This window comes from Triplophysa dalaica, chromosome 14 (genome assembly GCF_015846415.1).
Source record: "Triplophysa dalaica isolate WHDGS20190420 chromosome 14, ASM1584641v1, whole genome shotgun sequence".
NCBI classification, from domain to species: Eukaryota; Metazoa; Chordata; class Actinopteri; order Cypriniformes; family Nemacheilidae; genus Triplophysa; species Triplophysa dalaica.
In genome coordinates this window covers 14,153,007-14,166,221 of record NC_079555.1, presented here as the reverse complement: position 1 = coordinate 14,166,221, position 13,215 = coordinate 14,153,007, and the positions used below count along the sequence as shown (strand labels likewise).

General features: G+C 37.9%; 1 protein-coding gene across 6 annotated transcripts in view; it reads right to left on the bottom strand.

Moving 5' to 3' along the window:
* Positions 1-13,215, bottom strand: part of st3gal4 (ST3 beta-galactoside alpha-2,3-sialyltransferase 4) — a 36,409-nt gene that overhangs the window by 20,288 nt on the left and 2,906 nt on the right. For 5 of the 6 annotated variants that reach the window (XM_056766310.1, XM_056766308.1, XM_056766311.1 and 2 more), the window contains 5 exons: positions 8,221-8,292; positions 7,556-7,628; positions 7,313-7,393; positions 1,930-2,027; positions 1,675-1,738 (listed from right to left, as the gene is read on the bottom strand). In XM_056766310.1, coding sequence (XP_056622288.1) covers positions 1,675-1,738; positions 1,930-2,027; positions 7,313-7,393; positions 7,556-7,628; positions 8,221-8,242 — 338 coding nt within the window. In that variant the 5' untranslated portion in view covers positions 8,243-8,292. Of the gene's footprint in view, positions 1-1,674; positions 1,739-1,929; positions 2,028-6,791; positions 7,220-7,312; positions 7,394-7,555; positions 7,629-8,220; positions 8,293-13,215 lie in introns of those variants that run through there. The other variant, XM_056766313.1, reaches the window with a different exon arrangement.

Here is a 13,215-nt window from a genome sequence, read left to right as displayed (position 1 = left end):
AAGGGTGGCCTCTTTAGGCCGCCAGTACCACATCAAGGTCACAAGAGGGTATGGAGCGCGGACGAGGTGGTTGGACAGCACACAGAGGTTGTATCCTCTTCAGTCCAAGAAGCAAGTACTGACGGGGTGGTAAGCAGACGGTGCACAGGATCTCAACGGCCGGAGGGCAGCCGAGTCACGACGGGGGAGGACATGCTTGATTGCCTCTGTCTGCTTCTTTACTGTCAAAACAGCCGCTCGACAGTATCACCGAACAGCCCCCTTTGCGAGATGGGTGTGTCGAGAAAGCAGACTTCTCGGCGTCACTCATCTGTGCAAGGTTGGGCCAGAGGTGTCTCTCCTGGACCACAAGTGTGGACATTGTCCAAGCCAGGGCCCGTGCTGTCACCTTAGTCGCCCTCTAGCTGCCCCACCATCGAGGGAAGAAAGGGCGCGCTGAAAAGGGGGTGTTTCCAGGTCTTACTGAGTTCCTCATGCACTTCTGGGCAACACGGCACTGGGGGCAAACCCAACGCAACATGTATCCAGCCACAAGCACTGGGAGGATAGTATGGTACACCGCAGTGCGGGAAGGATGTATCCACAAAGGCTGCCCCAGCGCCCTGGAAACCCAACACTTGTCTGTCCCCCTCCTCGATGAGTGTGTTGCATCCACAATAACAGTGGGACGTGCCACGTTGGAGAAATGAGGTCTTTTAGAGAAAAAACTTGAACACTTCTGGAACTGTCAAGAAGCCCAGGGGAAGTTGTTGCAGGAAGGGACAGTCCCTTGCACCACGTCATAAGATTTAAGCAGAAATAGTAGAGTAGAGTTTGAAGTCTCGAAGTCGATCATGTGTGAAGGCTCCGAAGAACAAAAGGTGAATGAATGCAGCACGCCGTCTCCCTTTTATACCCCGATATCCAGGGGTGGAGTCCGACATGCAAATTTCATTTGCAATTTCATTTGCCTTTTCTAAACTAGTCAGAAGTTGATAGGTTCTCAAGGGCAAACCCCATCTGTTGGTTAGACACATCGTCGAGAGACCGACAGAAAGGGAACTACCTATTAAGTATGAAACAGTATTTTAAAGTGCTACCCACAAAGTGTACTCAAGTCTCATAAGCATCTGGCAACATGCCTGGTTATAAAATTCTTCTTCATTATTTGATAAATTACTGCTGCCATTATCCATAGAAAGTCCACCTAAACATCTCTTTCACAAAAATATTCTTTTCTTATTTTTAGCCGTTAAACTACTTTATTTGTAACAGGCAAATAAAACAACTCAATCCACACTAAATTTACATACAAATTAAGTTATACATTTAAGGGATAGTCCATCCAAAAAATGGAAATTCTGTCATGAATGACTCATCCTCAAGATGATCCAAATCTGTATAAATATACAGTATTTGTTTGGTTGAACACAAAGAAAAATATTGGATGAATGTTAGCAACTGATATTTGACTACCATAGTAGTACACAAAAGAAGACAAACAGTTCTGGGGCACCTATAACTACCATTTTTTGACTTCCCCATAAATCTCAGTTGCCAAGATTCTTCTAAATATCTTTCTTTGTGTTCATCGGAATAGTTAAATATGCATGGCACAGAGCAGACTAAAGTCCTGTTGAAGTGGCTTGCACATGGTTTGGTTCAGAGACAAAAGGCTGCCCGGCTTCACTTTACCTCTCAATGTTTGCTGGCATTGAGTAACTGGCGACCACTGCCAAGACCTTCAGAAGCAGGAGCTCTGCAGAGAGTGGAGTGACTCCATGAAAAAAAACATTTAAACCCTCCTAGTTTCTGCACTAAAAGCAGAAAAAAATCTTTATTAGGTTAACTGGAGTGTTTTAAGGATTTTTGATGTTTACGGAGAGGTGTGACTTTGTTTTACCTTTGTATTAAATAAGTAAAGATGGTAATAACAAAAGCTATACATACCACTGTCTTTAATACCATAGGGCAGCGAGTTAGTGGACAGATGTTTCCTCCAAAAGAAATCCTCCAACTTCAGAAAGAGCTCTGGGTGTCTGCTGGTGCTGTTGCAAAAGGTAAGATAGATAGCTTTAAGGACCCAGTCTTTAGCTGTTTTAGAGCCTTTGATTATGTTTTTGGATGTTCAATTTTCGAATTTCGAAAAACGCTTTAAATTTCACATATTTCAAGTCTTTTGTTCACCACTGTCCCTCTTCTCACAAAACGACTGGATTTCTTCCGGTCTATATAAAATCCCTCCTTCCGAAACGTTCTGATTGGTAAAGCTTGCCAGGTCTGTCGTGATTCATTCCCATGTGTGTGAAGATGTCCCACCCATACCATATCAGCAAGCTTCCGCTTCTCAAGCTGTTGTGATTGGTTGGTCCCCTCTCTGTGCACGTGTATTCATAAGCTTTAGCTTTTAGAAATAAAGAGTAACAATTGCGTCAACTTTACTTCATCAGTTAAAAACATGCAGATCGATTGAAGTGTAATGGAGGTCTGACAGTGCATGTGCAAACGTGAATCTTTGTTAGAGATTTTTTTTCCAAAATGGTTTTGGTGTAAAAAATATATATTTAACTTCCTGAAAAACATTTATGTATTTTTAAATCTTCTGAAGGACATTAGTAAATGAAAAAATAAGATGTATAAATGAAACCATAACAATTTACACCAAAACCATTTTCAGATGTTTTACACACACACGACTTTAAATTAATGGTGTGGACTTTGTGGGCAGCATTGAATGTTTCTAAATATTGTAATAGTTGTGTATGAGTCTCTGAATTGTCCTCAATGTAAAAAGAGGAATCTGAACATCAAACAATTCCTGCTGTACATGAGCAAAATATCCAGAAATGCTGAAAAAGCAAAGATTAAAGGAGGACCTGGGTGATTGTTTTGAAGATCAGTGGACAGTCTAATGACTCATGACAAACAAGAAACCCTTAAACAACTATGACTAAACATAAAAACTGTCATTGATTGTTTAGGTAACATCTTACAGTATTAAGAATCAGGGGTATGCAAACTTTTGCCCTGGGCTAATTTTTAGAAATTCTGTTAGTATTCTTTAGTGTGAACTTCATATTAAGATTTCTTTTGTGAAATAACTCAGGGCAGGACTAAATTAAAAATAAACCTTGATTTTCAAAAATCCTCATATTTTCCCAAAAGTTTCCGCTTTTTACAGATTCTGCAAGGGGTGTGTAAACTTTTGAGCACAACTGTATTACACAGAACAGCTTTCACAGCCAATGTCATGGAAGCTGTTATTTGACCGTTGGCTATCTTAGAATGTGTGTAGCTGAAATCTTATGACCAGCTGTAAGACTGTAATAAAAGTAGTTTAGCGTGTAGCTCTGTCAAATGTTTATAATCTCTGATAACCAAACACTACTCCAACCGCCCTTCCTCTTATCTAAGGAAGACCTCGCCCATTTTTTGGTATATTCCTTTGGGCCGAGGTTTTTAAAAGCACTCGGAATAGTGACATCATGTACCTGGGAAGTAAAGGTTTGTAGTCAGATTCCAGCCGTTCTCTGTAGTCCTTGAAAAGCGAATTCTGTTAAAGACAATATCTCGCTTGGCACTAAACTTTGAGTTTTATCATTTTGCAGGTATTGTTTATTCTCTTAACTGTAACATTACACATTAACTTAAGGTTGAAAAATGTGATCCCTGGGAATGTGGCCTTTAAATTACAAACAGTGAGCCAAATGCAAAAAATGGCAAATGATACAGTACATGAAAAGACCTTAGATTTAATATGTCATCTAGGTTTATGTCTGTTTTTTCAGTAGGGTTTGTATGACACTCATTTGGCTTATCTGCAGTGTTGTCTTTGAATACAGCTTAAAAGGAGTAGCTAGACATGTTGGAGTTAACACATAACTCAACAGAGCTGAAGTGCAGCAGAGCAGCTCGAAATCATTACACGCAGACGTGTTCGCTTAAAAGCGTTGCCAGGTTTCAACGCACTTTCACTAGCTGTGAGCTGAAAGTGTCCATTTTCATTTAGTGCCATGTTATTTTCCTGTTACACCACGGACATCAGCTGCAGGACAAATGTTGATGGTTTTAAAAGCTGACATTTTCACTCAGAAATCCATTTCTGAGTTCTTCTTTTTAAATAAATGACCGCATTAGAACCCAGACTGTTCTTCATTCTCAGCACTTTTATGTCTGAAGGGTTGTACTAATGGATTTCTTTATTAGAATAATAAGACAATCAATATTACATAAACAAATTTAAGTTGGCTAATCAAATAATCATTATTTTGAAGATTTAAATAATACATCAAAGTCGTACTGCATCAGGTTGCCTCATTTTTTTTACGTTGAGTGCTCTCCTTTTTATGCCAACTGGTTGATATCCTTACAACAATATCATGTTGACCCTGGGACAACATTTACATCAACCAATCAGGTTTCAGAAATAAGTTTACAGTTTATTTTAAGTTTAATCTTCTACAAGTAAGCAGGATTGGGTGCTTCAAGACCATTGCTTTTCACATATAATTTCACTCTGATTTTCAGATGTTTAAATTTAGGAAAGAACTCTGGGTGTTAGGGCCCAATGATTGAATCACGGAATCCATGCATGTTTGCTGTATAACACGGTATGGCACAGAATCTGGCAAATGTATTATTTCTTAACCAAAATGTAGGAACGAACTTCAAATTCAAATTGTGCATTTACTTTTGAAATATTCAAATGGTGTTTAAATATGTTATCTGCAATTCTTTTGCGTGTGCTCGTGGAGCTAGCAAAGAACATGTGCACATGTAGGCTACTGTTCCTGTTTCATTTGAGAATTAAAAAAAGCAACTGTCAAACACCCTTTGCGATGACCTGTAAAAATAAAAGTCCAGTTTACCACAACATCCCTCTTGATTTTTACTGAGTATATTATTTAATTTAGTTAACTAAAGTAAATGTGCTAGTAACGTTATAAAATAAAAATAACTTTTTTTACTTACATTTAAGTAGATTTAAAACCAAATATTTTTTATTTCTATTTTTATTTTTCCCTGTATGGTTCTGCAGGATTTTTAATAAAGTTTATAAGTGATTACCTTAGTATACTGAACATATTTTTATGTGGGCAAATATAGTACTATTCATTCGTGAAGGATGAAAAAAATGATTTCTTATTGTTGTTATTATCCCTGATATTGCAAGCCATATCCCTCCAGCCCCTCATTTGGGATGCTTTTCATGAACTGGCCCCCATGACAAACTAACTGAATAGCCCTGGTCTATTCCACCCCAAAAACATAATCAAAGCTTCAAAAAAAGCAAAAGAATGGCTTCTTTAAGTTAGATATAATTTTTCAATTCAAAAGAAATAAAAGCTAATTGTTGAGCATATTTACAGATTTTGCTTAAATGCCGACTCACTCATGTGTTTGTTGTTCTCTATTCTTATGGCCAGTCGGATTTGTTAAAAGGCTTTTCTTGCTTTCCTATGTGTCTCCATGGTTAAAGCATGGCACTAGCAATGCCAAGGTAGTCAGAATCAAATATATAATACAGTGCAACATAAGTGTCATGAACAGTTAGGGAATAAGGACAGAGGACCCACGCGCAGACAGCGGGTAAGGCACAAACTTTAATAATAAATATAAAACAGAAAACACAGGGGCATAATAAAGGGAACCAAATCAAGTGCGAAGCATGAAATTATTAACAATCAATAATGAGGAAACGAGAGGGCGGGGACATATACGAGACCGGAGAGTATGGAAGGCCATCAGTGCCAAATTGCATCTCTCCACATGAAAAAAGACGATCTGTCATGATTCTGCTACTAGATTAAGAAAAGCAAGACAAGATGGGGCAGAACCATGACAGTAAGTCACTTTGGATAAAAGCGTCTGCCAAATGAATAAATGTTAATTAAACTAAAATAAGGCAATATCCGTGCAGCAATACAGCAACTGTGCGAAACGAATGCAACACAAAAACGCTGGATATACAGAATAAGGTATCTTTTTCATTAATACAATTCCATGTAATATTACTTAAAATAAGATATATGCTCATATTCTAAGTTTCTTAATCGAAAATATGCAGTCTGTTGAGACTGGAACCGATTCTAGTCTTTGTTGATCAAAAAAGAGCACATATCTAATGACTGCATAAGACTACTACATCGCATATTTAACAACTCTTGGATATTCTGTCGAAGCATAAAATCTATCGATCGATGTACAAACATAGATCAGCAAGCTCAGCGATATGTTACGTTTTGTTAGTAGGCTGAAGCAACCACGATTTTCACATATTTCTTTTTCCAATAAAGTTATGCGCTTTTTGTCTTAGAATTTAATGATGCATAATAAAGATCATCTTTACCATATGGCAACTTTACCGCTCTCTGATGATCCCACCATCAAAAAAATTTACTGGAAAAATACTTAGATAAAAGAATCATAAAGAACTTTGAAAAGTCCAAAAGAGAATGAAATAGACAGTAGCTAGACATAGATAATGGGTCAGATGTATGAAGTTACATATGATTATTTTTGTTTTTGATAATATATTCCATAAATGTGTTCGTGCAAAGGATATTTTCCTTGAGAAGTCTACATTTCAATAAATGTGATTATTTTGTGTTTGTGAATGAACTATATTGCATTAAAAAGTTCATGCAAAGCATATTTTCCTTGAAAGAAAATACCCCTTACAAACTAATCCAAAGTCCCTAAATTAGCCCCTAATGTTTTAAGGTCAGCTCCTGATGGTTTTATATCCTAGATACGCCCCTGTGGGTGGTTTAGGGGGGTGAGTAAGTGGGTCAAGTGCAAATGACGAATACCTGTGTCTCGTTGCAGTAAGGGCGTAGATAGAACCCATTTAAGGACTGCAATGCCAGAATTGGTTTGAGAGAGAGATGGACTGCTTCCTGGCTCTGTGTGCTGACTTGAGGAATCGATCTCAGAAGGAGCGATCTTGGAAGAAGCAACAACCGACAGACCGACAGTGTTTAATACTTCTGCTTTAAAGGGGGTGCTAAATGAACCCCGGTATCTATTAAGTTTTGTATCTATTTTGATTCTAATAAAGCCAGTACCAGTCCAGCCAACCTCGTCCTTTTCTTTCCTATCTATCGAACTTGTTACAATCTTATTTCTGTGTCAGCCACTTTAGTCCTTAAAAAGGGAGGATTAAGCCGTTATTTGAAATTCGCAACCTCACCCGACATGCCACTAAATTTAATACACGGGACCTTTAATTTGAAATGAACTTGTAACTGTTTGTGTATAGTATATGGCAATGATAGACTCGCAATGTTAATTTCCTCTCCACATGACTGTCACACGCTTGCATCTGACTTACTTCAAATGAAGACTGTTCCACTTCCTCTGCGAGCCGTTAATGTTACACAGAGAAATAGTCTGCTGAGGAGACTTTCCACTGCTGCCATAGTTTAAAGAAAGGGAAATAAATCTTTCCGTTAAGATTAGCAGCGAAATATAGCTTCTGATAGTATATTTTGAAAGAATCAATCAAATGAAGAACAAAAATGTTAATTTGTGCGATCATAAAGGACTAAGATAAAATAACTCAGACATTACTGACCTGTCATAGTAAATCTGAGAGCAATAGTAACAGATGAAGAATAGCACAACAGGAAGGAGTCTTAAAAACCATGCTGGTAGAGAATAAGAAATAGAGAGGCATGTTAATAATACTGTAGTACTGTAGTGTTTGTTCAAGCAATATTTCCACCCAAATTAAAAGTTTTATTTTGTGATTTTTTTGCTGAAAATTTCAGATTTTTACTGTGGTTGAACATTTCAGTTACACACATACAGAAATGAACAGAGCACTAACTGCGAAATAACTACCCATTAATTTAATAGAATTTCCCCGACGTTTGCCGGTTCTCTCAATTCTGTGTGCATTTAGTGCTGCACATCTCTTAACAATTGAATCAAAAATAAAATTCTATTACCTGTGGTCAACTGACAAAATTTCCTACAAAACATTTGCGAACCACCTGTAGTCCTTTTAAGCCAGACGTCTACTCAATGCATCATTGACAAACAAGAACATCTCCTATTTATTCAAATTCTTGACTACATGCTGTTAAAATTTTTCTTTGTACCCTATTTATGTGTATCTGCAATTTGCCTAATTTACATGGTGATTTGGATAGTAAAACCACACACAACGCCGACCATTGCAAAAAAGTTGTTCAGAACACTGTACACACTCACTTCATTCCATAATTGTTTACTTACTTTTGGTTGCTTTTAAGGTCATCTTCAATTATGCGTTTTCTCTCTGAATTTTAAACTATCCATATTGTCCTCCTGAATAAATGCAAATAAAAATATTATGAGCACATCAAGTTGAGTCAAATTTTCACTCTTATGCAGTTCCACCCTAAAGGTGGTGTTTTATAGTCACGTGTGAAATGAAAGTGGAGGATCAGCTTAAAGATGCGTTTGCAAATGTATGTGTTATTGGGAGAGTTTGGCCCGGCTGTGTTAATCTGGTTGTGTAGATTAACCAAGGTATTCTAGGTTTAAAATGATTTATAAAGCCATATTATATACTGTATAAATACTGTAAAAAACTATTGCTGAATTATTGTAAAACAAATGCAAACAATTTTTACATGATTTCAAATGAGAATCCAGCACTGCTATTACATAATACATAAACTTGGTTTTCAGTGGAAAATAAGTGACTCAGAAGTGTTTAAATACTCAGATATGGTGAATTAACAAGAACAACTTGCACAAGATTTGAGCTCCAGTGAAATCGTAAACCTTGTGATATGGACTCTTACAAAACAAAATGAGGTTTCGATAAATCTGACAGGGCAATCTCAATACAATTACACTCTATTTGTCTTTGGTTTTCAACCTAAGATAACAGCACATTGTAAAAAGGGCACATGAAACATTGTACACCTACATATTCTTCGTAAGCGCCTGCATAAACCATAAAGTTCTGAATAATGCATAAATAATCTCAAGATCATAACTCGTTTTAAAGTGGTTATTAAACTTTAATGACACTGTTTATGAGGGATGTGCGTGGTCATCAGCATCCTTTACTCTGAACATTGTCTCCTATTGTTGGCGATATTCTCTGTAGTCAGATCGTTCTACAGCCAGCCAAACAAAGTCTCATGGGAATTTGTGACCTTGTCAGGAACTGTAATCTATTAATTTGTGTTTCCTGAAACGAATTTCCCAATGACAAAGGGATCATAATAACAGACTACACAGGAACGTAAACTAACTAAACTTGACTAAGACAACATTAGACAAAAACTTACACTGACTAGACTTGACTAGCAGGCACAAGACGCAATGTCATTAAGGACATGGAACAAAACAAACACAACTTAGCAGCACAGGACAGGAAACACGAGGGCATAAAATAGGGGAACAGGTGCAGGGCATGAAGTAATCAACGAGGAAATGAGGAAACGAGAGGGACCGGAGAGAGCACATGGCAAGCCAAAACAAGCAATGCCATGTCTCTCGCACACAAAACACATGAGTCTGTCATGATGCTGCCACTAGACGAAAACATGATCTAAAGAGGCAGAATCATGACAGAACTGTCCCTTTAAGGTGAATGCTGATGTGTTGGAGTCAGATGAGCATAATATGATTACATGTCATAAATATAAAAAAACAGGCACTACAAGATTTAAACAAACAAAATTATTGTTGCTCTTGGTATTGTAATTATGATTATACATTAAAATTGTTCTTGCATGTCATATGCTTATAGGTTAGGTAGACAAACTCACTGTTTATGAGTGATATATTGCAGTTTTTGCGTCAGTAAATCTTCACATTGTCTCTTAAACAGCATGAAAAGGAAAGGTTTATTAAATCAGGAAATAAATATTAAGCAAACTTGACTTCAGTTATAATCTCGCGTTATAAAGGATGAAACGGACTGCATGAAACTCCCGTTATAATAAATGAGTGTGTCTGATCGAATCTGCTGCTCTCTGCGAGCAAGCCGCAACAAAACTCTTCTATTCCGTTGACTCATCTAAACCTCTGATTGGTCATTACATTCATCTGTAAGGCTAAATATGTTTACAAATGGAAATTGCATCCATTAAATTGCCTTAGGAATGAGCAGAGATGGTAGCCAGTGGGGTGTGAAAAAGATTTAATCGTTTTGCCTTCAAAATCGACCAGATAAAGGTATCCTAGGAGACAACGAGTAAAGAAAACATTGCATTTGGACGTGCCCTTCTGCCTTTCAGCCTTGGAATCCAGCCTCCAAAGGCAGCACTTCAGAGGGTATGCATTGACGTCACTTTCCCACATGCACATGTCGGGACTCATTTCAGTTAGATGGAAGTATTTAAGTTTGTAATATGTTAACATAGTGCTGAAAAATATGTTTATAAGGTGTGAAACTATTTTAAATACCTTTTATTAAAATCTGTTGTGAGTCCAACCAGATAAAGTAGACTGATGAAACACTCTCAGAAACAAGTCAAAAAGAGTTCAAAGCAGTTCTGGAAACTGGTTTTATTTGTATTATATTAACTGTTTGAATTTTTTTTGAGTAATTTTAGTCAGTTGCTAATTTTTTTCCTAACTTCTTTCTTGAGGGTGAGTAAACGATGACAAAATGTTCACAGTATTCCTTTAATGGTAATTCACATTGATCAGACAAACACCAACGATGATAACAAACATGTGAAACCCATGTTGGCGTTTGTTAGATCAATGTCAATGAAAGTAGAGTGTTGGTGGTTATTAGCTTTTTTGGTAGAGGTGTGAGCCTACACTGGTGTCACGGTTCGGTTCGATAACGATTATCATGTCATCGATTCGGTTCAATTCGATATCACGATGCATTGACGATGCATTGGCGTCTCATATTTCAATTTTACTAGTTCACATGTTTGTCAGTAGATACAGGCAGTATGTACTGAAACTGTAATTTTACCTGCTCTAATTTGACTATCAAACATCAAACAAAACTCAAGTCTGGGCTTTAGCATTTGTGGTATTACCCCCTGGGGTGTATTACACGCATGGGCGTAAATCTCATTTAACAGTAGTGGGGTGACAATACACATAAAAATTCACATAAAAATACACAAGAGAAATTTTCAAGGTGACACAAATAATACAGTCAAAATTTTACAAACTACGACACAAAGCGACAATATGCATTAGGTTCATAGGTTTATCATGCAGACTTGCAGTCACAACTGACCTGAACTTTCACATACTGTAATACAAGTGAACAAAAAATCTTCATACTATTTATATTTTTTGTCTCTGTTGTGAAGACAGGAAACAAATATAAAATCACAATACCCATGATACTACATGGTAACAATGAGTCACTTTTTAAACACATGTTATCCTGATCTATACTGCAACATAGTCTGATAAAGTCACCGTACATCTACATTAATGAGTAGTTGTTATTTTCCCCTGTAGTGCACTGCTTCCTCCAACAAACTTTGTTCATGTTCGTGTACCCAAACAAACAATCAGTAACAGTGACAAATGCTTAAAGTCTGTGTTGTACTCGTTGATGAATCGCCCGAGTTTCAGTAAACTGAATGTTTAGCTTATCCGCCACGAACATACTGCACAAAATAGATGCTGCGAAGGTCGCGAAAAATAAAACAATGCATGGGAAACGGCTTCGGCGTGTTAGTTGCAGTGTGTGACGTCCTTTGTAACAAGCTAACGTTAACTCGCTAACGTTTACTAGCTAAGTAAGTTTTAATTGCTTACATAGCAGATTCATGTAAAACACATCGGTAATCAGAATTTTTTGCAACAACTAATTTATTTGTGAATCAGCATCAACTACATTAAAGAGAATCACTTCATTTAAAGTGCATAAAATAGGCTTCTTACTAGAGTTCAACAACCACGGATGAACTGATCGCATACCTGACTTCAATATGTTGCGCAATGCGCAGGTGAGTTGAACGTGGAGAGCAGGCAGTGCACAATTAGTTTAGGTAAGCATAAACATATATATGACAATAGAGAATACGAGTTTTATTGATTTGAGGAGGGGACAACCCTCGGATGTGGGGGGAAGTATCCCATCCGTCCCCCCGGGATTTACGGCCATGCCCCTGTGTGTTTTATTTGTGTGTGACAAGATTTACACAGTTTGTGTCCTGTCCTGGTCGTGCTTACCGCATTTTTCATAAAAGCCGAAATGTGCACAGATGTCGGCTTTTAAAGTAATTGGAGCATTTTTGATTAAAGCGCGTATGCGACATGACGTCAGAAAAACGTAAGTACGTAATAACCAGTTATGGTCTGTAACTGAACCGATACCGAATCGTCCTCGTTTGCATCCCGATGCATCGTAAAAACAATTAATTTCGACACCCCTTTGGATCAGTGTGAATTAGTCTTTAAATGCATATTTGTCATGATTCCGCTATCATGTCATGTTTATTCTCGGTCTGCAGCGGAGTCATGGCATAGCCTTAGGGTTTTGTGTGAGAAGGACATGGCTTTGTTTATATATTGGCTTGCCATGTGCTTTCTCGTGTCTCGTCAGTGTTTCCCACCCTTTTGTCTCGTTGGCCTTCCCTTAGTGATTAACACCCGTCACCTGGTCTCTATTAATTATCCTGTGTTTGTTCCCCATTGTAGTAGAGTAGGCGGGGCGAGACCGTGGTTCGAGTCCGGTGAGTAATTGTGAATTACCGCCAGCTGTGCGCACACCGGCCTCGAATCACGTAGGAGATGGGAGCATATAAAAGGAACGAGCGACCGGACCGTTGAAGAGAGAGGACCGGGCCCGAACTTGTGTTATGTTTGTATTTGTATTTATATTATGTTTTGTTCGCCGGCGGTCGTCTGTGAGGGGCCGCCGGCTGTTATATTACTTTATTAAATGTTTTAAAATGTCTTCCGGTTCCCGCTTCCTTCCTTCCTTTTAGTGAAGTGTGTTACACCCATAAATTCTCCTCTAGTTTCATTGTCCTGTTCTCGGTCATTGTGTGTGTATCAACTACTGTACTAACGTGATCCTGTTTTCTCATGCTCGTGTTCCTGTTACCATTCCCGTTTGGTGCAAGTCAGGCGTCCTAATAATCCCCACCCTCTGAATCGACTCTATCTCCCCTCTCCACCTATTGCAACTTAACACTTGTCAAATATTGAATTAGTCACTTACGGTATGTTGTGTGTTGCAAAGCACTCTGTCAACTTCAAAACTGAAGCGTTTTACTGAACTACAGCTAAAAAAGTGACAGT